The sequence below is a fragment of the Simochromis diagramma genome, unplaced genomic scaffold, assembly GCF_900408965.1.
Source record: "Simochromis diagramma unplaced genomic scaffold, fSimDia1.1 OVJJ01000685.1, whole genome shotgun sequence".
Taxonomy (NCBI): Eukaryota; Metazoa; Chordata; class Actinopteri; order Cichliformes; family Cichlidae; genus Simochromis; species Simochromis diagramma.
The window spans coordinates 1186626-1212928 of record NW_024387477.1 but is presented as its reverse complement, the minus strand read 5'-3'; the positions used below and the strand labels follow the sequence as shown (position 1 = coordinate 1212928).

General features: G+C 41.2%; 2 protein-coding genes across 2 annotated transcripts; both read right to left on the bottom strand.

The window, feature by feature from the left end:
* Positions 1-223: 223 nt before the first annotated feature.
* LOC120723694 (cyclic nucleotide-gated cation channel-like) lies at positions 224-9839 on the bottom strand. Its single transcript, XM_040015315.1, has 14 exons — positions 9634-9839; positions 9247-9357; positions 8722-8913; positions 8529-8639; positions 8249-8355; positions 7604-8091; positions 7234-7512; positions 7037-7135; positions 5786-6163; positions 3775-5663; positions 2007-2080; positions 1394-1513; positions 1200-1299; positions 224-758 (listed from the first exon to the last, which is right to left on the bottom strand). Exons 1-10 carry the CDS (start codon positions 9720-9722, stop codon positions 5478-5480), a joined length of 2040 nt encoding a protein of 679 aa, XP_039871249.1. The 5' UTR covers positions 9723-9839; the 3' UTR covers positions 224-758; positions 1200-1299; positions 1394-1513; positions 2007-2080; positions 3775-5477.
* A 4969-nt stretch (positions 9840-14808) lies between these two features.
* LOC120723692 (plastin-3-like) lies at positions 14809-26036 on the bottom strand. The gene is made up of 16 exons (XM_040015312.1): positions 25908-26036; positions 22802-22888; positions 21372-21523; positions 21000-21129; positions 20739-20871; positions 20578-20659; positions 20335-20500; positions 19633-19772; positions 18333-18428; positions 17892-18078; positions 17727-17805; positions 17522-17636; positions 16652-16785; positions 16293-16416; positions 15993-16117; positions 14809-15829 (listed from the first exon to the last, which is right to left on the bottom strand). The coding sequence occupies exons 2-16, from the start codon at positions 22860-22862 to the stop codon at positions 15697-15699; spliced, it is 1857 nt and encodes a 618-aa protein (XP_039871246.1). The 5' UTR covers positions 22863-22888; positions 25908-26036; the 3' UTR covers positions 14809-15696.
* Between the last annotated feature and the right edge of the window lie 267 nt (positions 26037-26303).

The window sequence follows — 26303 nt, the reverse complement described above, 5'->3', positions numbered from 1 at the left end:
ACAAACAGATGTTCTCGTTTTTTACTCACAAGTAAAAGTAAACTTCATAACAGGTAGTAATCTTAAATATGTTTCTTAGAAAATGTTGCAGCATTTGGATAGAGAAGTTAGCCTTTGTGCTAAGCTAAACTGGCTAATGGACAGACTGACATTTATTCTCACTTATTTTCTAGCAAGAACGCAATTATTTCCTCTAATGCCAGTGTACAGTTCAATTGTAACAGCCAAAACAGGAATCAAGCAAAGACTGTAGAAGATGAACATTAAAAAAAAATCCTCTGGTGTGATCTTAAATTTTTATTAGTTTTTATGATTCAAGTTCATAGCTTCAAAAACAGGTATACTTTTTGGTGGAACCAGTTATGTACACAGCAGGCGAGAGGAACTGATATATAGAAGTACTTAGTTACTGCAGTAATGTGTCATTTCCCAACACACGGCATATGTTATGTCCAGTTAACTGTGGGTTTCGGCCTCTGTGAATCAAGCTTGTTGCAGCATATCCTGCAGATGTAGTGAGTTGGTGGGAGGGGGTGTCAGGTTAGCTTTCGTGTTCCTCTGTATAATTCCTGAGCAGTTTTATGGGGTGATGATAGGACCCATATATGTGCAACTAAATACGAATACATTGGTTATGTTCATTTTTTTTAGTTTGCCTAAGTAAGGGGATGCCATTCATTCCTTAGCCTTTCTTCTCAGCAGGTTCTTGTGAGTTTGTTGGGTTTCCTGTTCTGAGGTTCTTGCTCTGGTGCATGAATCTAGATACACATACAGAAACAGACAAAAAGTTTCATCAACAGTTTCCATGGCCGACCGCAGGTTTAGTAACAATCCTACTTAGACTTTGTCAAAAAAAACAAAAAATTGTTATAAACTAGCTAAATTAGATAATCACTGTCTGGTTCCAATAAAAAAGAGTAACAAATAGGAAATTGTATATAATTATATATATATATATATAATTTTGCCCAATTAATATGATGTAAAGGAACTTAAAGGGCTGTTGAATTAATTTTAAGAAAATATAAGCTAGCTATTTCCAAACACTGTGTAATTAATGTCACAAGATCTTTGCCTAAGAGCTCAGATAATGCTTTACTTATTTCTTCATTACATATCTTAAATTTCATGTTGTAGAAATAGACTACTTCTGTTGCATTCATGTAATAATAATAATAATAATAATAATAATAAATTACCTTTTTCTATCGATTTCCTTGGTGGTGAGAGCTCAAGGTCATCTGATTGATCCTCATCACTCTTCTTATAGTAATATGGTTGATCAGGGGGACCAAACCTCTGTAAGCAAGCACACCACACAGTTAAAGATTTAGGTTTTTTTGGAGCCGTCGTATTTCTCTGGAAGACCAAACTACTCTTAAGTATAATGTACCTTGTCTGGCCACATGAAGCTTATGAAGAGAACGATGGGGAGTCCAACAACAAAGACATAGAGACCCCAGAGCCAGGGACGCTGGAAAGTGGCCAGAATGAGGGTCTCTATGATGCTTGGCTAGAGCGCACGTAAACAAATATGTCATTAGATAAATAAAGTAACTGCATATAATGATGGATAAAAGATAAAAGATCAAAACAGCTTGTAAAATGATCACATGAATGTAAAATGCCAAAAAATTAGAAGAAGGCAAGTAACAAACAAAACTACTGGATTTAAAAAAAAATGTGACCAAGACCATTATTCGGGGTCATAAAATCAGCAGGAAACATGACTGACTCATTTTTATGCCATGCATTTCTACATCTGACCACTAGGTGGTGTGTAAGTAATCTAAGTGCATGGACTGCAGAGCAAAACTATTAGTCTGTTATATCAACCCGCATCTATAGTGGCAGATTTCTATATGTTTTTTTAAGCATGCCTTAAAGATAAGAAAAGAAAAAGTATAATAGTAAAAAAACATTTTTTTCACAATATTACACTGTATACAATCTGTATACAATCTTTAGTGAATACAAAAAAAGAATAAATGCAGTAAAACTCTTACATTTGCTGTAGCAGAAGCTGGTGTCACATCTGCTGCCAGCATCATGCACAGCACCAGAAAGCTGGTGTCCATCCCTAAAATACAAGTACAGGTGTACACACACGCATGCAGTGAGATCTGAATGTCTTTAGACTCTTTTTTATATGCTTCAAACCTTTTAAAATAATTCAGTTCATTTTCTCTGATCAATCTATCCACAAGAATCATAGCCAAATAGATTTTGTAGTCCTTTATCAGTTTGTTCATAATAAAGATTAAAATATTTCATTTGTTATATATAGTACAGACCTTATAGTTAAAAACAACTTTTGGCAACAATGGCATCTTCAAGTATAGATGATTCTAGATGATTCTCTAGAACTGGCATAGTCCCCAGTATGTTCACAGAGCTGTCCCACACCCACCCACCTTCTTTTTAAATATTCTGATGTAACAGTTTGACTACCTGTCTAATTTTCTGTTGGTTCCCCTTATGCTACCACAACAGGCCTAAATGGTTGAGGTATGGACCATTGAAGGTGTGCTGTGGTATCTGGCACCAAGATGTAAGCAACAGATCCTTGAAGTCTTGTAAGTTATACAAAGTGGGGCCTCCATGAATTGTTCTTGTTTGACCAGCACATTCCACAGATGATTAAACTGGATTAAAATTGGGGAGGATGGAGCCCAAGTCAATACACAGTGCTCCTCAAACCATTCCTCAACCATTTTTGCTTTGTGATAGTGGCCACAGCCATGAGGGCGTACTGTTTCCATGAAAGCGTGTAGATGGTACGTGTCAAAGTAACATCCACATGGATGGCAGGACCCAAAGTTTCCCATCCGAACATTGCCCAAAGCATCACACTGCCTACGCTGGATTGCCTTCTTCAGGTAAGTGCTGCAAACAAATCCAACCATCCAAATGAAGGCCAGGTCACCTTCTTCCAATGCTCCATGGTCCAGTTCTGATGCTCTCATGTTCATTGTTGGTGCTTTCAGCAGTGGACGGGGTCAGCATGGGCGCCCTGACTGGTCTACAGCTATGCAGCCCTATACTCTACGACACTCTGTGCATTCTGACACCTTTATACCAGAACCAGGATCACGATTTTTGGCAATTTGAGCTACAGCAACTCGTCTGTTAGATTGGACCACATGGGCCAGCCTTTGCATGATCCTGTCACTGGGTCACAGTCTTTCCTTGTTTGGCCCAGTTTTGGTAGATACTGACCACTGCAGACCGTGAACACCCCACAAGAGTCACAGTTTTGGAGATGCTCTGGTCCTTCATCCCTAATCACCCTTGGATGGATGTGTTCATTTTAGTCCCATAAGAAATCATTTGAATATGGGGTGTTTCAGTCTTTTAATCTTAATAAATAATAAAACACAACAGAAAACTGTGAATTGTACTGAACTGAACAGTTTTTGACATGAGTCAGAAACACTATGTATTAACACATTTTCAGCAATACTCATACTGTCTACAGGTGTTACTGTATACACATGCATGACCTAAGCATACTTGGTTAAGACCATGTTCAAAGATTCTGAAGGAAGAAAAAATGTGATTTCAATCATAATCATTCGTTATTTATTTGTTCTGTGACTACAATGATCAGGGGCAGGAAGATAAAGTGCAAATAAAGCAGAGGAAAACAAGAAGATGAAGTCAAATGCAAGCGAGAGAGAAACGCAGAGACAAGAGAGATAAAGATTAACAATGAAGGGCGAAAATAAAAGAACAACGAAGCAAATAAATTGTTTTTAAAGAGGGTTTTTTTACCTGCTTTTCAACAGTGATTATTCCCCGTTTCACTTCCTGAAATCTCACAGCTATGTAGTGTTGGACTTTGCTCTAAAATCAGTTGCTGACATGACTGCAGTTATACAGTTACCATGTTATAATGGGTATGACACCGTTACTAACTTGCGCGCGCACACACACACACACACACACACACACACACACACACACACACACACACACACACACAGTATAAAAGAATGCATTCAAATGATGTAATTTATTGTTAATAAATGTTCAGTATTTGTGTTAAAAATATACCGTTTTAATAACAAAATTGTTCATACTTTTTCAGAGTTTCTGAGAAATAGACTAAACTGCATGCTAAAAACACTGAAAATAATAAAATGACTCATGCTGTTTTATCTGTGATCACTTAGACAGAAGGATGAAAGACGTGCTCTGTATTAATCTCTTTAATTAGAGCGGATGAAATGAAATGAAAGGAAATGGGCTGTGACAGAAAATGTGATCAGTGGAACACTTTGAACAGCAGGAGTCCTCATAAACTAAAAATGCACACTGTATGATAGCATAACGTAGATAAGAGGGACCCAGTCTGAAATCATTTACAGGGCTGAAAGTCCCTCCACACCATGAACTGAATCCCCAGGATATCTGATCCAAATGTATTATTATTTCTTGAGAACAAGAGGATTTTTTTCAGATGATTAAGTTAATCATTTCTAAGTTGGAGCAAGGCCCAACACTGATAAAAGCTCCATGGGAAAAATCCTGCTAACAGGCATACTAACAAAGACAAACCAAACCAACCACATGACCAGAAAAACCTTCACACTTATGTGATTAAGTTTAAGATGATTTGATGGTATAGTAAGTATTTTTTTTAAGTTATTTAACATAAAACTACTATTGTACTTATAGCTGAATTAAGTCTACCAGCAAACTGGTCCATTCTCATAAACTCATAATTAATCCATGAAAAATACAAAGTGGCTTTGTGGAAGCTGCCTTTTTGTCACACAAATCTTAAATACAGTGGCCAAAGTCGACATCGCTGTAATCGTCTTTTTATGTATGTGGCTAGAAATCAGTGGCAAGATTGTTCTCATTCTCCCTCCATTCACCTCCTACACCCTTGCCCACTCTCCTTCCTCATTTGCACCTCATTTTCTTCCTCCTTGCCTCAAGCCTCATGTCCTTAAATGAATTTAGGGCTTAAACATTTTCATTACTGTCACAGTTAGCTAGTGTCAGCAGGTTAGGCATGCAAACCTGCTGTTTTCAGACAGCTAACAAAAAGCCACTAAAAAATGCAACAACAACAAAACATAAGCTAACATTATACCAGCTAATGTGAGGCTTAAGTGTCCTAAAAATCCCACTTTCCCTCTGATAAACAATTTGATTACATTCTCACATTGCAATCTGCTGACGTGTAGTGGTGAGATTTTACATACTGTACCTTTAATGCATGCCAAATAGTAGATTAAGACATAATTAGGACATAAGTCAGCTGTATTTTTCATCTTTAGGTTCCCTCTCTCTCAAGCATTGTTTATTTATTGCATTACTCTACTGTATACTGGCAATTCTATCTATATATTTAATCATAAAGATGTGAGCAACTGTTCAGTGGTATTAAGAAAGCTTCAAACTAAAAGAAACTTCTAAGAAGAAATTATCCTAAATATTTCAGGAAAACTAATTTAAGACATTATTTAAAATCGGAAGGTAATTTCACTTCGCACACTGTCACCACCAGAAATACTCTCATTGCCGTCAGCATCTGACAGGAAGCCGCTGCCAGTTGCTGCTGTGGGGATGTTGCTTTCCAGGGCCGTTATTCGCTGTTTCAGTCGAAGCTGGGATGAGTTGAATTCACTCTGCAGACGGGCCAAACACGTCTGAAAGTAACATCAATGTTATTAGTCATTCTAATTTTTCAAAAACAAAGAGCCATAATGCAAGAAACTGTGTTATGAGAAACAAGACCACCAGCTACAATATTCAGCATAACAGTACTGACCTGCAACCGATCAAGACTGGTTTCTAGCCTCTCCACCTTCGTCTCCAACTCCTCCCCTGCAGACACATTCAGTTCCTCCAGAAGTCCCTCCTTCATCAGGATGTCCCGCCCCCTCTGCTCCAGCTGTGCCCTGGCATGGGGAAACTCCTGTAGCGCATCCATCAGGTCTTGTTTGGAAAGGCAGAACAGGTCAGAATATCCCAGGCTCCTAATATTAGCCGTGCGTCTATTCCCCATCTTGCTGCCACTGATGTTTAGGATGCTGATTTCACCAAAGCAACTTCCTGCGGTCAGAACAGCTAACTGTGTGACGCCATCCTCCCCAACCACTGCAAGGCGGCCCTCTTTAATTATGTACATCTCTTTACCCACATCTCCCTTGGATAAAAAAGACAGACAAAAAATATACATTAGCATTTTTAACAGCAACACTGTATAAAGAGAATTATGACAACTATCTTGATAACCGGGTATTGCTAGGTATGTTACTAGCTTCAGCTACCAAGAAGTAAAGGTGCCTATGAAGTTTCCGGCTATTGGCAATGATATGAAGCTTTTTTGGGGGGGGGTGTTTACAAGTGTTATAATGTTTTGCTTGTACAAGAATGCACATGCATGTACAGCCCTGGATTCATGCATGCACAAGCAAATTCTGTGTTTGATCCAATAGCTTGTAACAACAGGTCCTATCCCCCTTACTTCCAAACATCCTCCTCAGGACACTGGTTCATGGCTGAATGCCTTCTCCAAGACCACAAACGCATCTAGACTGGCTAGGCAAACTCCGATGCACCCTCAAATATCTATGAGGGAAAAGAACTCGTCCAGGATTTAACAACCAGAAAGAAAACCACATTGTTGCTTCTGGATTTGAGGTTTGACTAAAAAGTGGGCTTCCCTCTCCAGCACCCTTGCATAGACCTTGCTAGGGAGGCTGGGATCCAAGTGAAGTTGAAGGGAAACCAGCCCACATTTCTTTAATCCGAAGGCACGCGAACTTCCAAAGGCATGCCAACCAGGACAGCCCCACCACATCCAGAGCCTCAAGGAATTTGAGGGAAGTCTCATCTGCCTCAGAGGTCCAGCCACCAAACAGTTTAGGAGAAGGCATAAGAAAGTCGAAGAAAGATTTAATGAATTTATTTTTGTGTATGCGCTTTGTAAATTTTAGCAGAATTGTTGGACAGTGACGTTGTACAGCCCTTCTATCTATTGCATATATACAGTTAGGTAAACCAGTAAACGTGATACCTTTCTACAGATGTAGTCTCCAGGACTGAAAACTTGCGGTCGGAGTTTTAACACCAATTCTACAAGGAGGCCTGCCTCACAGTCCTGGAAGATACGCACCTAGGTCCAAAAACAGACACAAAAGCAACATTTAGGAACTTCAGATCGTTTGACTAGTTTTGCCAAGTGAGGTAAAAGGGTAAGATATGGGTCTTTACCTTCTTAAGTGTGTCCAGGTGAACATTGATAGCTATCTCAGCTCTCAGTTTATTAGGCAGACTCTTGAGGACTTCTTGTTCATCAATTGTCTTCTGATTGGTCCAAAGGTAGTCAAACCAGCGGATGACACGCTGCTCCAGCACCTTGCTGACATGTCTGAAGTGCATGTAGTGTTTGAGTCCATCTACACGTGTTTGAAAGGTTGCTCTTGTTGCATTCATATTAGAAATCATGGATCCAACATTACCCACAATGGAGGCAAATATCAGAACACCAACCTGGAGAGAAATACCAGTAGTAATTGTTTTAGCAGACTGGAAAAACTAGTATACACCTTTTGTATAGGGTTTGAGTAAGCTATAAACCTACCAGAAAGTCAAATATCAGGAACAGATATTCTTCATCTCTAACGGGTGGAGGAGTTTCTCCTATAGTGGTCAGCGTCATGGTCGACCAGTATAGGCAGTATATATAACTTCGTGACAAGGTGCCGAACTCAGGGTCAGACGCATTGGGATAAACCCATGAGTCAGAGCCCAGTCCCAGGATTTTGGAGAAGCTGTAGTATCCGCAGGCATTCCAATGGATTATGACCAGGATGTACAGAATCAGTTTACAGATGCGGAAAGCATTGGGGTAGCCCGTTCGTGTTTCTGTACGCTCAAAGAACTCAAAGAGACGGGGCAGGCGCAGCAGTCTGTTGAATCGAAGAAGCGGAGTGTAGCCGATTCCAACAATCAGGTACAAGAGGTCAGTTGGAAGAATGGAGCAGATGTCAAACTGACACTGTAACGTTCGAATGTAGGTTTCTCTCAGACGGCGCACATCTTTGATCATCAAGCCTTGATCCAAGAAACCTTGATGTACATAATAAATGTAAATACAATGTCCCACTTCTGGGATTTTTAGAAACCTGAATTAAGATTCCATCAGGAACAAAAAAGAGGTCAGTGTCATAATATTTCATGTTCAGTAGTTTCTTGTCTGTTTCATGATGGAAACTTATCAGAGTACCTGTGTGAAGCCGAACAGCAATATCCAGGATATAGACTCCATCACAGGTGTAGTCCAGCACTTGCCAGATGAGCACGTTTCTCATCTGGAGTTCATCGAAACAAGCCCTAAAGAAATACAAACAGCAAAGTGACAAAAATGATATCAATCTGCTATTCCAGACACATGTCATTGCCCCAGAGACGTGTTAGTAAGAGTAATAACACAAACAGGAATCTGCTTCTGAGAGGGAGTTTGACCGTTTGTATTAGCAGAAGCTATGTCAATGTCAGCTCCCTACCTGACAACTAGCAGGGTCCAGTTGTAAAAGGCTGCAGCACCAATCACCATCAGCCAGTAATAGTACGCGTCATCAGATGGAGATAAAACCACAATATTACACTTTTTTCTCCTGACAGAGAGAACCCAAAACACAGACAGTAAGCATCAACTGAAGTTTCACACTGTTTGCATGTTAGCTGTTGTTTCCTCACGTGCGTCTGGAGCGTCTGATTTCGTGATCTGCATCTGAGCCGGTACGGCTGTGGCTGAACCTGCTGGGCGGCGCCTGTATGTCCATGTTAGCAGGGCCTCTGAACCGCTCCAGGAAAGAATCCGGTCGCTCCGTCTCCTCAGCCAAACTCTTCTGCGCCCATTCTCTCAGGGTCATCACCATACTGACTATCCTGAAGACAAACAAGCAGAAAATGTTATGGTAAAATGGTAAATGGCCTTCATTTGTATAACGCTTTTCTAGTCCCTAAGGACCCCAAAGCGCTTCACACTACATTCAGTCATTCACCCATTCACACACACATTTACACACTGGTGATGGCAAGCTACATTGTAGCCACAGCTGCCCTGGGGCACACTGACAGAAGCGAGGCTGCCGGACACTGGCGCCACCGGGCCCTCTGACCAAGGTTGTATTGTTGTTTTGTTATTGTGGTTGTATCCAGCTAAAACATTCACTCTTGTACTGTTTTACTCCATTATCATCTGAAAATCAGCTATCATACCTGGACAGAGCCCCTCGGGCCCGAAAGGAATTCTGGGAACCAGCATCTCTCCTGTCAATGGCTGCCATTTGCTGTAGCTCTGAAGAAGTGTCGTCACATATTGACTGTCCTCTGTGTATTCATGCACATACAAAACACATAACACACAAACCATGTAACTCAGCAAACAGTGTGTAGAGCTTTCAACAACTTGAAACTAGTGATTATCCTTCTGTCCACTTGGACTAATTTTGCTATCACGGTTGTCGCCCCCTGCTGGCCATGAGAAAGAATACGGATTTAAGCATCAACTAAACTGTAACAATACCTGTACAGCATCATCGGTGTGTGTGTGTGTGTGTGTGTGTGTGTGTGTGTGTGTGTGTGTGTGTGTGTGTGTGTGTGTACCTGCTAAGTGTGCTCTCAGCTCGGTCACTCTCCTCCTCTGTCCATGTTTTCACAGACAGCCTGTGAGAATCCTGGACCAGACCCGTCATCCTACAGACGCAAACACAGCAACACTCAAGTCATTTTCATTTTGTTCACTGCGAAAAGAACACAAAAGAACACAACAAAACACACACATGGAGCCAGGTCGACTGTACCCAACCCAAGATCCCAAGCACCGTCAGAATATGTGTCAGAACACACACTCACGTGTGCACACTCACACCCACATATCGCACTTATATGGAAGGTCATCTAGTACGAGGTCATCCTTTGTCGAGCATCACCACAGAAACCAGATGACATAGCAACAAGCTGTACAGTAGTTATGACAACAGATCATAAGAGGGAGAGACAGAAATGCAAAAGTGATCCATTCAGCAAACCTGGTAACTGTTCTGATGCTCCAGCGTTCAGGTGGTCAGTCCATCAGCTCAGATCCTGTGCATCTCGCCAAAGTATTATTTCTTTCTAAAAACACAAAACAAAACTAAACGTCTTTTACAGGCTATAAGACACGATGAACAGACTCGAGTGCAATACACACATAACACGGTGGATGGAGTGAACAAATGTAACCGATAAAAGGAACAATCACGTGGTACTCGGGGGGGGAAAAAAGCATCGTTTAAATTGCAAATTGTGTGTGTACGTGCATTAATGTGTGTGTTTCTTTTCACCAGCATGCTCATCTGAATTCAAGAATCTCGTTTGAAGTGGCCTCTGATCTGGAAATGTGTCTTTGTGCATGTGTGTGTGTATTCTGCTGATTACTGAGAGAGATTTGTGTGAGTGCACCTGCACTATTTCAGCTCTGTTCAGATGGATTACAAAACAACACAAAAATATACCCATCTATCCAAAAATGTGTTTTCACCATGTGTTTTGATTGGTTGTGACGGGATGTTGACATGTCTGTTCAAAATGACAGAAAACACGAGTGCCTTACAGGGTAAAAGTCATTTCTGGGATCGATTGTCACATGTAATTGGCTCAGTTATTACCAGCACACATTTAGAAAGTGAAGCAGCTGCCTCTCAATCATGATAGCAGCTCCCCTGCTGCAGTGATGACAAATACACCGCACTGCAGACACATTAACAACCTGTCAGAAGCTCAACTGACCTATCCCAGTTTTCCCTCTTATATTGCAGGACAGCTGCAAATATTTAAGCCTTTCACAAAAACAACTCCTGCTCATTTTAAGCCTGGAGATAGTCACCTTGCTGTATATTCAATAAAGTTAATGCTACCTGCATTCCACCCATGTTAGGTCATGCTACTGTGCACGCTGCCTCCACTGAAAACATCACTTAAACCCTTGATGGATTCTGCCTGTCATTTTAGCAAAATAGCAAATCAAATATAATGTCGGTTCCCATTAGTGTCTTAACACATTTTAACATAATGCTTTGTCTGTAAATCACAGCTTAGCTCCTTTTTGCTTCAGATAACTCTGAACTTGTATTTAACACTCTCAGGGGCATCAAACATAAGGCCCGGGGACCAGAATCAGCTCAGCGAAGAATTCCAACCTGGGCAGCTCGAAGGCTTTGGAAAATGTGAAGGAGTGCATGGATTTTGAACTTTAAACTGTTTTTTCATAAATTTGACAGATTTCCTGTTGACAAAGACTTTCACACTACACCAAATAGATAGATAAACAATTCAATGGAAAAAGTTAGTTTTTCCACTACCTGCCACATAATAACTTACAATTTTATTCTATTCTAAAAAGCATTTACTAATTCTTGTACATGTACAATAACAATATTAAGACATCTCAGGGATTAAGTGTTTAGCTAAAAGTCTTCACACTGACAGAAAGATTTTCACTGGTCCGGCCCACTTAAGATCAAAGCAGGCTGTATGTAAAATTAGTTAAAACAAGGTCATGGATCGCTAGCACTGCTATTGTTTGCTTGTCTGTGCATACATTTGGCTGTGATTCGTGTTTTTGAGTCCTAGGACCCGCCCCCTGATGATAGATGTAGTATAGTGGCTTCTGCCTCGGCTCTTTCTGCTCCTTTACGCTCCCTCGTAAAGCAGCAATCTGGCCTTAGTGTTAGGTTGCTGTTCCTTTTTGGTTTTGTGCTTTCAATATTGGGTAATATATGAGCTTCAGGAGCCTTCCCGTGATCCTGATAAGGATAAGCAGAATGGATGAATGGATTGATGACTATGACCTTCATTAGAGAGTTGTTAGGTGCGGCTGTGTGCAGGCAGGAATAGGACCCAAGGTGCAGACTCCGGAGACAGACGTGAACTCAAAAAAGGCTTTAATTTAGTACTCAAAAAATATAACATAACTGAAAAAACTCAAAACAAACTTAAACCAGAGGAATGACGGAACACACAGCAAAGAAAACGGTAGATCGCAACACCGACACAGAGAAACACTGGGCTTAAATACACAGAAGGAGCAATCAGGGAATGGGTAACAGGAGGGAAACACAGCTGGGACAAATCAGAACTGACGAGACCAAAGAAGCGTAACCTGAACACATTGAGATAAGACACAGACCTTCAAAGTAAAACAGGAAACGCATAACACAGACTGAACAAAGACACAGACTCACATGCAGGCACTACACAGGGAACAGAGACGTGGGAACAGGGCAGACACAAAACACTGACTGAACACGGGGATATAGGAACCAAAGATACACATAGACGCGAACTAGACAAGGGGATGCAGGTGATAGGGGAGACAGAGCAACTAAAGAAGACAGAGACCTAAGCCATAAGACAGAACACAAAGAAACCAAAGACTAGAAAGTATAAATAATATAATAAACTCAAAACCCCTGGGTCAACGACCCAGGCATCCTAACAAGAGTAAATGGTTGTTGTGTTCCAGCCTTACAAGCCAGCCGTAACTGCGTCCTGATAGTTTCTGCAAAGTTTATGGAAATAATTTGTAATCATTATATTAAATCTGTGAAAGGACTTCTGTGAAAGGACTGCTGCTATCTACCCAAACGAATGTGACTGGAGTTTGTTTTAGAACTTAGATCTTATGCTATTTATGCCTTTTTTTTACTGCTCTTTTTTTAAACTTATTCTTTTAAACTGTATTTATTCTTTTTAAACTGTATTGCTTATTGCACTGTAGAGGCTGGTGAGAAACAGCATTTTGTTTCAGGCTGGGTAACACCATATGAAATGACAATAAACTTCTTTAGTCCTTGAGTCCTAAATATAAACATAAGTAAAATAGCCACTTTCTTAGGACCAACTGCTCAACTATTGGCTAATGTGAATCTAATCAGCCAATCCCAGGGCAGCAACCCAATGAATTTTTGGCATGATTGTACAGGAAACACACTGAAGTTCGGTTTGAGCATCAGAATGAGGAAGAAAAGTGATTTAAACAACTTTAAATGTGGCGTGGTTGATGGTATCACACAGGCTGGTCTGTGATCTGCTGGGATTTTCCCACACAACCCTCTCTAGTGTTTACAGAGAGAAGAGGAAATATGCAGTGTGCAGCAGTTCTTCTGGCAAAAATAACTTGTGGATCCCAGCAGTCAGAGGAGACGGCCAGTCTGCTTCAAGCTGACAGGAGGGCAACAGTAACTCAAAAACAACCAAGCCATGCAGAAGAGCACCTCTGAATGGACAACAATGTAAGCAGATGGGCGACAGCAGCAGAATACACACCAGCTGCCGCTCCTGTCAGGTAAAAACAGTACATTGATGCCACATTTCACACATGCTCACCAAAACTGGACAACAGTAGATTGGAAAAGGGTTGCCTGCTCTGATGAGTCTTCTTATTTGCTGCAACTTCATGCTGCCTTCTATCAGTGCTTCTGGCAGGTAGTGGTGGTGTAACGGTGTGGGCTGATGCTTTCTTGGCACACTTTGGGAGTATTGAGCATAAATGGCACAGCCTACCCGAGTACTGTTGCTGACCATGTCCATCCCTTTATGACCACAGTGTACGCATCTTTAGATAACGATCAACGTCACAGAGCTCAGATCATCTCAAAGTTTCTCAAGCATGAGTCCACCCCCCCCCCCCCAATCCAGTAGAAGATTTGGATTAACCTGCTGCTGTTTGCTGAGCAGACTGACTGAAGTTAAAGCCAATTCTTTGATGTAATACTTAAGCAGCACACACACATACACAAAAGAAATGACTGGTATGTATAATTCAATTCAATTCAATTTTATTTATATAGTGTGTGAATGGGTGGATGACTGGACGTGTAAAGCGCTATACAAATACAGGCCATTTACCATACAGCGCCAAATCACAACAACAGTCGCCTCAAGGTGCTTTATATTGTACAGTAGATCGTACAATAATAGATACAGAGAAAAACCCAACAATCATATGACCCCCTATGAGCAAGCACTTTGGCGACAGTGGGAAGGAAAAACTCAATGCACCATGGGAATCCCCAGCAGCCTACGTCTATTGCAGCATAACTAAGGGAGGATTCAGGGTCACCTGGTCCAGCCCTAACTATATGCTTTAGCAAAAAGGAAAGTTTGAAGCCTAATCTTGAAAGTAGAGATAGTGTCTGTCTCCCAAATCCAAACTGGGAGCTGGTTCCACAGAAGAGGGGCCTGAAAACTGAAGGCTCTCCCTCCCATTCTACTTTTAAATACTCTAGGAACAACAAGTAAGCCTGCAGAGCGAGAGCGAAGTGCTCTAATGGGGTGATATGGTACTACAAGGTCATTAAGATAAGATGGGGCCTGATTATTTAAGACCTTGTATGTGAGGAGCAGGATTTTGAATTCAATTCTGGATTTAACAGGAAGCCAATGAAGGGAAGCCAAAACAGGAGAAATCTGCTCGCTCTTTCTAGTCCCTGTCAGCACTCTGAGTTCTCTTAAAAATTAAACTTACATTTATCCATGATATCCTGTTTCAGTAGACCAAGAAAATTCAGAGTAGCCTCAGCTGTGCCATCAATTAAATGTAAAACAATCTTTAATTGCTAAATACAAATAAATATAACATCGTGCTATTTGCTACGTGATGGAAGCAAAATCTCAATAATAATATTTAAGGAAATGGAAATGAATGACTGCTATTGGTTCTGTTCAGTAAGTAAATGTGTGGTTGTTGCAATAACACGCTTGAAACGGCAACAGAACAAATCACACAGAACACAAAACTAGATAATATATGAAAAAAGATTTTATTGTTTACCATAACAGACGTAATTGTGCACACAACACATTGAAAGTATTGCTCGCATGACTTTAAATTCATCCGGGACTAAACCTTTGAGGTTGTTTATTGCAGTCATCATGGCAGCAAAAGCAGAGCTACTGAATTCAAGTGTTATGCTGGAACAGACCGTCTACAGACAAAGCGCTAGAAAAAAGCACTACAGATGTGCTGTTCTGGGTTAAAAATCCTAGTCAAAGCATTTAATAGACATTGAAGGTTAAAACAGGTTTCAGTTTTATATTCTGCGAATATATTATCTGCCTATAATGTAGCACAGCTTTGGTCATACACATGAAAGATTATTATGGCTCGAGAACAATAACTGACACATGGGAAGTTGAGAGGAAAAAGCAGCTGAGAAAATGTTAAATATGTTCAGGAATGGAGGAAAGGCAGCATTAGGTGCTTCTATGTGAGATGTGAAATAGTTGTTTTTGAATATTTGCCACGTGTCATAACTTAAAGACAAACATAAAGACACAATTTCATATTTTCTTAACAGGTTTCCCCTTCGCACAGTCCTAGCATGCATGGCTCAGACCCTGTGATAGTCAGCGCTCTATTAGATTCATCTCAGCGAGCAGCACAGACGATGATCACCTCGTAAACGATCGTAAAAATGAGATCCAAAGAAAAGCCCCAAACCAAACCTCAACCTTTATATCATGTAGCCGTTAAAGAAGTCCCACTTTACTGCACTTTACTGTTTACACTCAGATTGGATTCACTCTGTTTTGGTTAGCTCAGAATAACCACATAAAACAACAACGCAGTACATCTATGCCCACTACACGTGTGTCTGTTTGTCTTTAGGTGCAAGCGTGTCTCCTTTAAACTTTCTTCATCCCTCTCCCCATCAGGCAGGCGAAGATGGTCATCACCATTTTGGGGTTGACTTCTACCAGGTCTTCAGGCAGGGCGTAGACTTTGGCACCAATCTTCCTCGCCATGGAGACGGCATACCTGGAGAAAGGAAGGATGGTAATTAGAGCGTATCACCTCATCATCACAACGTTGATGTAATAATCAGAATGCCTCACTGCCAGCTAAGGTTCTAGATAGCAATGTAATGAAATACAAAAGCCCAGTAACTACTGGAAACAAACGGAGCAGCAGAGGTGATTACTTGGCATTGTTCAGTTTGTCTTCCTCTGACAGATTTTCCTTTTTAACCAGCTCAAAGTTGACACTCTGCGGCTGGATGGCATCAATCAGGTCGAGAACTGGCAGACTGCTACTGATTATTTTGTCCTAAACAGAAGAGCACACAAGCATCACACGTCCACAGCTGGTCTTTCACTCTTCACAAGCAATAATCCACAATGACAAAACAGAATATACATGTGAAAATATCTCACATTACACTAGTAATTGGCTAGTTTGTGTAATGAATGCATACTTTCTCTGGCAAAGTGTAACTTTTTACCTTGAAGCTTTTTATAGAGGAAGTCTTGCCAGCGCCAGACAAAGTCTTGTTGACCCAGGAAATGATCACATCATCTCCAGCAACTTCTCCATGTCCAAGGTCTTTGAGGACATTTAACGTGTACCTGCATGTGGATGTGAGAATATTAGCCTCGTTACTGAGCACTATATTTCCCATAAGCCCCGGTGTTTTTAATCATCAGTGCACCGATGTGTCTCATCATAACAGCTCAGTGCATTAAACTCAATGAACTTGGTGAGAGAGCTCTGACTTTTTCGGTTTCCATCCTGAAACAGCAGTACCCCCTATCTGTCCTCGACTGTACTGCAAACCCAACATAGGAATCAAAAGAAAATCACCTCCTCATCAGCTGCCACACCAGTGCCAGGGTTAGAGTAGAGTTTCCATCGTACAGGTCCTGTCCACCAATCCCCACCAGGAAAAACCCGGCTTTCTGCTTCCCCAGCTGCACGGCGTAGTTACAGTTTTCAATCTGCAGTGCGCAGAAAGACATTTTTGGGATCTGCAACTTGTTGTTTACACTTTATACACTGTCCCAACTTTTTGGGGAATCCTAGTTTTTACACGCACACAAACAAAACAATGCAAATTTCAAAAGCCACATTTAATTTATAGTAGAAAACATATCAAATGGTTAAAAAGAGTAGATTACCATTTTAAATAATAATACTAAAAAGGTCAATCTGTAGATGCAGTTTTTTCTAAATTCTACTGTGAGTAAAATATGGATTTACGAGATTTGTTAATGTTGTTGATGGATGGATACATTCTGGATACATTCTGTTTTTACTAACGTTTTACACATTGCAACATTTTTTAATATATTTCACGAGTCATAAGTTCAGCTTTCAGGCTGATCTAAACACTAAGACAGTTTTTCTATTCTTGGCTGTCATCGCTGTGAGTAAGATGTCCTTAATATGATCACCTAAGCTTAGACTGTCAGCGTACAAGCTCCATACATCTGCTGACTAGACTGTCTCTGTATGAGGGGCAGCCAATAAGAAAACAGTTGTCTTAAAGAGACGGGAAGAATGTGTGTCGAGTGTGAAACAAAACAAGGTGCTCCACCAAGACCCAATCTAAGGCATAAATATATGGAGCTGGAAATGAGCATCATACACACCCATTAAATGTGTATGTGTCGTTTCCACGTGAACATCTTTTATTAAAAACTGTTCTTTGAATGAAGCAGTTTGTGTATTTACCTTTTTTAAGTGGCCTCCTCCTGCTTTGAATGGAGGGCGATTGACTTTCTCCCATTCCACTGGAACTTTAATCTTTTCATAAAGTTGCAGAATCACTATGGCATTCTGCAGATCACTGTACACACACACAGTGGCGTGTGAGGTGAACATGCACATGTAAAATACATATCAGAGTGTTGCTAAACGGTACAGATCGCACACTGACCCATAGATATGATGAACATTTGGAGAGACGCCGAGAGAGTTCATCCAGTTCCTGAAAGTTCTCTCCTCCCTGGTCTCACCTGGAGATCGCGAAAGACAGAGTCAGCCACAGGATCTTACCTCAGCGACTACAGGAGCGAGAAAGGAAATGCTCATCCATGCTTACTCTCCACAATCCACTCTTGGTTCTCTGGTTTAGTGAGAGCCGGGTGTTTGTTGAAAAGGGTCGCCACGAAGGCCATGTTGAGCTTAGAGTTTCCACTCACGACATCGGTGGCAGTGACAAACTGCCTGCAGCCCAGACGGTTGGCCTGCTGCAGCATGCACTCTGCTCTCTTTACCAGATCCTGCTCCTGTGACACACACACAGGCACAAAGGCGTGTGATATGCATGTATTTAAATGACAGATTCATCCTCTGTATTAGTTCTCAGTTTTCAAGCGTTCAAATAAAGAAATTGAACCATTTTCTCTGACATCACTGGGGCATTTTTCTACTGTGTGTGTGTGTATGCAGGGTGTGTATGGAGGGTTAGGCCTGACTAGAACAGCACTACAAACAAAGAATCTACAAGGCAAACGACATGCTGCCTTTCAAGCAAACTCACATATAGACCGCTCATTTCAATGTTAACATGGGGAACATCCTCTTTGCTGCCATCTGGGGCGATCTGCTCGAGCAGGTGGAAGTAGGCCTTGGAGTCCTGCGTGGGAACAGAAGTGCACAAAGGCAGAGACAGACCCGTGTCAGACTGCACTCATGTTTATTCCCAGTGCTAAAAAAAAGATTCTTCACCTTCAACAAACATGAAGGAGTAAAATTCAATTAAATGTAATATTTATATTCTACTTGTACTTAGCGTAGTTTGATTAGTTAAAGTCAGCATTTTGAGAGTAAACATGCATTTTGAGTGACATTTATCCATTTATTCAGGGTTGATTTCAATAGCATTATGTGTTGTTGCAATATGTGACAATACTCATACAAAATAAATGTAAATGTGTATTTAATGTGTGGAAATGTGTGCAAAAATAAAAGTGCATTTACAATTTTTATATGAAAGCAGAATACAGTTAATTGCAGCCAACTGCAGAGCCAACCTGCCTTTGCTTTTTAATATTTTACTGAACATCTATTTCAGCCGTCCCCAACCTTTTTTGCACCACGGACCAGTTTATGTTGCGGATAAGGTGTCGCGGATAAGCACAACAAAATGAAAACAGCACAGGTACCAAAAAAAGAAGATTTATTCATAACAAACGGGAAAAGACCCAGGAAAACCGAGTTAACGATAAATACGATACAAAATAACGATAAAAAAACCCAAAAACCATAAATTTCACACCCGAGCCTCAACTCTTGCGCCCCAGTACCAAACGACTCTGGGGGTTGGGGACCGCTGATCTATTTAATTTGACCTATAATTATTTTGCTCATGCTGGGCTTTGGTGGAGACAATCAGTTCATCCTCTACCTGAAACAAACTATCCTCTGTCTTTAAAACGTCCCTCCCCTTTAGCCAGCTTCCCTCTGATTGGCTGTCCCTCATGAAGAGAAAGTTCAGAGAAAAGCAGGTAGCTGTGTTTAGCCTGACATGACGATATCAGATATGTGAACTCAAACAGAGCCATGAGTGGAAAACAAACGTTCTTCTGTTTCACAGGGACTATTTGTGCATATTCTCCCTCATCATTTAAATACTCTAGTTTAATGTTTAATCTAAGCAACTATTCAAACGCCCGCGTGTCAGAGCTACAACCCATGAATGAAGTGTTTATACTGTCACAGGCATATTACCCTGAAGAGAATGTGATTTTTTTTTTATTGTGACCCAACATCTGTAAAAGATCAAATAAGGATTCAGTTTCTGATAGCAAACAGTGAAGCGACTGGTTACATTTTCTTACCTTAACATCAGCAGAAAAGTTTGATATCTTCATCCCGACTTTCTTTAAATGGAAATTGACCCAGCGGAGCAGCAGCTCTTCAGGACTGAGCTTCATCAGTTCCTCCAGACTCTCACCTTCCTCTAGCAACGCTGCAATAGCTATACAGAGAGAGAGGAATGACTCTGGTGCCTAAACTGAACTCCAGCATGTATTTAAAGGACAACTGCTATATAAACTTCCATGTTCTGATCCTGGGACTCTCCTTTTCATCTGGGATTCACTGGGCTCAAACTGTCACAGAGGGTTCAGATTTTGTCAAAGAAGTCAGTGCAGCTTTGGATAGAATGGCCTGTATTTATATAGCGCTTTACTAGTCCCTAAGGACCCCAAAGCGCTTTACATATCCAGTCATCGACCCATTCTCACACACATTCACACACCGGTGATGGCAAGCTACATTATAGCCACAGCCACCCTGGGGCGCACTGACAGAGGCTGACAGAAGTAAATGTAGTGACACTGCATAAGCTTAGTGAAGAGCTAAAGGCGGTTCAATGTGACATTTTACAGTGAGTCACTTTTTTGTGGCCAGGAAGTGAAATGATAGAAAATATAGGAAAACAAATAATGGGTCCCCTTTAAATTGTGTTTTACTTTTTGCATGTTTGCAAACTTCGCTCTCCACAGACAAATTTATCTGCAAATCTATCTGTGCTCCACCTTCATTGCGGCTCAGCTCGATATCGGCAAACAGCCCTATCTTGATAATCTGCCAGAGGAGCCCGAGCACCAGATGAGGTTTCCCCTCCTTCAGATCTTGAGCTCCGATGTTGACGACCTGGCACCCGATGGCTGAAGCAGAATTCAGAGCCAAGTTCAGATTCTCCTGTAGGATATGAAGGGTCAGGGGTTAAATCGCATTAAGCCAGCACACGATTAAGATGTGAAAGGGAACCAACTGACCTGTTTGGTGAAAGGAGTCAGTTTCTTTTTGTTGATGGTTCTCTCGTCGATGGTGTCAGGCACAGAGAGGTTGATGAGTTTACTGAAACAGTGAGCGTGAGGGAAGCATCTTAGCGCACTGCCTGAACGTGACAAACAGTGTCTAAAGAAAACTGCTTTACCAGAGCATGATGCCATCTCCGACAGCTTTAAACAGATCCTCGGTGTTGGGGTTGATGGGGAGAACGTGCTGACAGTCAGGATCCTTCTCCAAAGCCGAGTTGAGGTAGTTGGCAAAGGCGAAGCGCTCCTGCTCTGAAATACGACAAAGCCAAGTGTCAGATCTGTTTCTGCGACGACTAAAACCTGAGGCTGTTTGATCAGAGAGTTCTCTGACTCCACCGGGTGGTGACACCACACATATTATATATGGCGTTACTAACCAGAGATCGAATGTTGAGTTCCTGCACTTGAGAGCTCGCTGGTGCCCCCGATGGCTACAATGCCTTCTTTCTTGTTGAGAGCTTTCCTGAAACTCTGGGCTATGCGGTCGTCCTTGAGTTCCTTAAAGAGCTGAATATATATGCAAACACACGCTAACTTACAGACAATCAAACCATGGTTACTGTATATTTGTCAAGATATTAACCAATATAAGTCATTTATCACTTAATATGTTATGGTAGTTTGCCTTTCTTTACAGTACATTAGTATATAAACAGATTTTTATGTAACATGTTTACTTTTTTGGCTGCTGTGAGTAAACTGTTAGTAAAGCTGTGAATTACTACAGTTAGTTAACTAGTGTTACCTACAGCCTCGAACTCTGATAATTCAATTTTGCTGTCGTTGTTCAGGTCCAGCTTCTGGAGGAGTTGTCTGAGCTGATATCCGGGGACAGGACAGCCAACCTCTCGGAAGAGATTGCTAAGTTCGGTGGAGGAGATGTACCCATTGCCATCCACATCTACACATGGTGTGTCAAGACAGGAAATGAAAGAGAACTTTACTTAAGCTTAAACTTCTACTCTTTATTTCTTTATTTACAGTTTTCCAGATATGCAGGGCGAGATTTAAAGTGCTGCCATTGTGACATGCTAAGAGTCAGTGCCCTAAAGTCTTAACTTATGTTTACTCTGTAGTATTTTCCATTGAAATGATGTGCAAATCATGGCATTCTTTTCTCTTCTTACGTTACACAGCGTTCCAACTTTTCTGGAGTAAAATTTGCTGAATTGCTCCTTTAGTGCAGCGGTCCTTTTTTGCTCCACGGACGGGCAGACAATATTTTCACGGTCCGGCCTTTAAGGTGTCGCGGATAAATACAACCAAATAAAATGATACGACCAAGACAAAAACTGTGTTATTTTGTAAATTTATTAATAATAAGCAAATTCACTGTGTAATTGTGTAACTTTATTAGCAGCGTCCTCCTGAAATGCACCAACAACATTGAGAGTAACATCCTCCTCTCTGCCCCTTAATGCTCTCTGGTCGCTATGGTAACACATAAATATTTCTTTCAAAATAAGACGCACGACTACAAAACATATATAAAGTACATGAAAATATATAATTCACCATAATGCTAAATCAATGAGAGGGAAGACAATGACACCTGAAGTGTGTTGCTTATGCTCAGCCTGCTCCGCAATTTTGTTTTGGTAGCTGGAACCGCAGAAAACCCCACTTCACACAGACAGTGTGTGTGTGCTGTTGTGGCAATCTTGGAATATTCTGCCATGACTTTTATCCAAAGTAGTTGATGTTTCGAACATACTTTTAAAGCTTTTAAAGCAGTTCGTGGGTCTTTTGTGAATGGAAAGTAGCACTCAGACTATTTTTAAAAGAAAAGACAGGTGATCATACACTAGTAAGTTTTTTATTTTTTCTGTGCGGCCTGGTACCAAAAAAATGGGAAAAAAGACCCAGTGAAACCGAGTTAGCATTAAAAACCCTGAAAATCATCAATTTCACACCCGAGCTTCAACTCTCGCGGCCCGGTACCAAACTCTCACGGCCCGCTAACGGTCCGTGGCCCGGGGGTTGGGGATCGCTGCTTTAGACAATAACGGGAATGTAGGCGTATCAAAGCTTCTGTCTGCCAGATCCTGCACACGTACACAGGCGTGCACAAAGAGGCACTTTTCACAGTCATGTACACCACACAGTCAAAAATAAGTGGCTAATTCATAGATTTCTGCAATGTGGACGAACACACACAAACACACACATTTTTACTCACCCACTTTGTTAAAGGCCTCCTTTATCTCCGCCATCTCCTCGGCACTGAAAGACTTTGACATTCCGACACCTGTGAGACACCTGACACCTACACAGGCAAATGATGCATGTAAGTGCTGCGTACCAACTCCGGACACATCGCACAGAGCATCAGGAGTAATGACCATAAAAGGCTTATAAAATGCAGATTCCTTATGCATGCATTGTGACTGAACTGGCTGCAGTGCTTCAGTTCGCCCTGCGCCAATAATTTTCTTTTTAGCAGTGCAGATTTATCTCAGTGATTACATTACTGCTGGTTGGAATAGCATTTCCCAGCTTTCCGTGATAGAGCTTAGTTTCAGATACATGGCTGCACTTGAATAAATCAGTATGTCTCAATATGACATACAGACAGTTGTATTACTGTATTACTCATTATTTCTGCATTTACTGTTAAATGCTTCTCTCAACCTGGAGCCAGCTGCAGATCTCACACAGCAAAACTCTGATAACTCCGTCAGGAAGAAGTCAGTAGCTTGAGCTATCACAGGCAGGGCTCTTTAGCACTGTAGTTACACCAGCCTATCATTGCTAAAATCTTCTAAAAGAATAAAACAGACGCCACGGGCATTCACTGGCCAGTTCCTCAAGTGCACCTGTTCTTTGTTGGCATACTTTAGGCCTCTTAGTACTAACCGAACATCATTTAAACACCATCTCAAAAGGACTTTGTCTCAGTTCCCTGTATGCAAATGGCCTGCACAGTCACCAGATCTCAGTACTAAAGAGGACCTCTGGGACATGATGGAATGAGAAATTTGCATCATGGATGTGCAGCCAACAAATCTGCAGCAACTGTGTGATGTTATCGTGTCAATATAATAATTACAGGGGCGATCGTGGCTCAAAGAGTTGGCAGTTTGTCGTGTAACCGGAAGGTTGCCGGTTCGAGCCCCGGCTCGGACAGTCTCGGTTGTTGTGTCCTTGGGCAAGACACTTCACCTGCCGCCTACTGGTGCTGGCCAGAGGGGCCGATGGTGCGATATGGCAGCCTTGCTTCTTTCAGTCTGCCCCAGGGCAGCTGTGGCTACAACTGTAGCTGCCTCCACCAGTGTGTGAATGTGAGAGTGAATGAATAGTGGATATATATAAATATACATATAATATATAAATGCAATCCACTATTATATGGACCAAAATCTCTGAGGCACGCTTCTAGCACCTTGTTGAATCTATGCCATGAAGAATAAAGGCAGCTTTGAAGGTTAAAGGGGGTCTAACTCAGTACTTAAAAGGTGTAACTAATGAAATGGCATGTCAGTGTACATTACAGCATAGAGCCTGAGTGGTATAATAGCCATACACTAATATCATTATTGAAAGCAGCTGTAAATAGAAGAAAAGAAGCTTGATGTAATGACACAGGTTGTCCAGCAGAGCGGCTCCAAATATGCAGCTGGCACCAATTTCCATTTTCAATGTGAAATTTTCCAGCAATGATACCAAAAATATTAAATGTTATTAGGGATCATTTTGTACAGCCATCCAATAGGCCAGTGACTATCAAAGTGTGAGGCCCTGGTGGACCACGCAGGTACTGCAGGTGGGCTGCGGTAATAACAGAAATTGAACTAGAAATTAATTACATGCATACAAATACATATTTATATTAATACATTTATTAAAAAATATTTATATAATAAATGAGTTTTAACAGTTTTCTCACTCAATAAGGTTTTTTTTTTTTTCAAAAACTGAGCTCCTATTAGGGCTGCATCTCTTGAAACAAAAATCTCTCATGCACCCTGATCATGTTACAGCATGACAAACAAATTAACAGGCAAAGCTGAGCGTGAATATGCAAACAGTGGTTTCTCAACCTGATACACATGGATACAGGCACTTGAATACAAGCCTTCTAATATCTCTATAAAAACTAGAAACAAAAATGCCCCTCCCATGTACTCTGTTAAAAAGACAACAGTGGTGATCAGACGGCAGTTAGCTATACCCACGGTTATTTGAATAAAGGAAGGAAAAGCATCTCTCCTAATGCAAACCAGCCCAAATATGTGCACATCATACTACTGCTTTGAACTGGTGCAAACAGCATAGAGGTATTTAAAAAGTGTTGCTGTTTTTTAATGTTGATTTTACAAGCTAGATTTCACAGGTTTTTAAGCTTTTAAAGGCAAAAAATGTGATTCGGATTATTTCGAAAATATCGTATTATGATCTAAACATTTTAATTGTGTAGCAAGTCTTTCACAATACTCAGTTTATAGGAAATGTACATATCATGCCGCCACCAGGTGTCACTGCTTTGGGAAGATCAGACCTTCAGATGGACGTGTCCTTGCCAATAAATCCAAATCCTTTTATGAGTATTATTAGTGTTTGTGTGTGTGTGTGTGGGGGGGGGGACTATTATTTGGACAAACCGACCACCTCAAAATTGCCCCTCTATTGTGAGATGTGACACTGACTGAACAGCACTGCAGCACCGGAGCCCGCTGTAAAAGTCTGGCTGTCTGCATGCAATTTGTACTGCAGATTTAGATTAGGCAGAGCCCGCGCACATGAATGATGTTTATAGCTTCTAAAGCCTGACACATGCTCAGTGTGACGACGCACTTCGTCCGGCCGCTGCTGCTGCACCGTCTGCCAATCACATTCTAGCACTCACCGAGAGAAAAAGCCACTTTCACGTCTATTAATGGTGTGGCTGAGGCCTGAGTGGGAGTTTTATCAGACAGGCTGCAAGTAACGCACAATATGCTGTAATAATATATGCAACTTAGAAGTTATATAGTATTCCAAGAAGACAAAGTCATGAAATAAGAATAAAAGTAATACACAAAGTGACATTTTGCTTAACTACCATGTGTGCATACCATGAGCCATCTAACCCACAAATACTGCGTATTTTAGCATGTGTTTAAAATATTATTGAATACAGTCTCTACAAGCATCCCCACATAAGCTGTAAAATGGGATTTCTAAGTGAATGGACGGACAGCTGATGTGTCGCAGTGAGTTTTATATTGTTTTCTTCCGATGCATAAAAGTCTTTACCTCCTGTCATTAGTCACGAGAAAACGCCCTGTAACTCTCATTGTGCTTACCTGTAGTCGGCGGATGGGGCAAAATCACCCGGGGAAACCAATCTCTCTGTCGGCCTCGCTCTGCCCCTCTGTCCCGTTTTCTTCTGCTGACGCCGCCCGGAGAAGGGAGCCGCTCCGCCCCCTCGGCGCCACCCTTTCCCTTAACCAAGCCTCCTCCTCATGCCCGCGGTCATGTTTGAGCACCAAGCAAAAGAAAACACTGTCTGTGGTGTTCTTCGGAGACAATGGCGAAATTTACCAAGAACATAAAGTTCTTCACTAATGAAACAGAGAGAAACACGAAGACTCACTTATGGCCAACTGATATGTAATGCTAAACAAATAAAATGTAGTAACACTAACAGTAGCTTATTTAGCATTAATAGCTTGTGCTTCTCAACTTCAAACAATAAACTC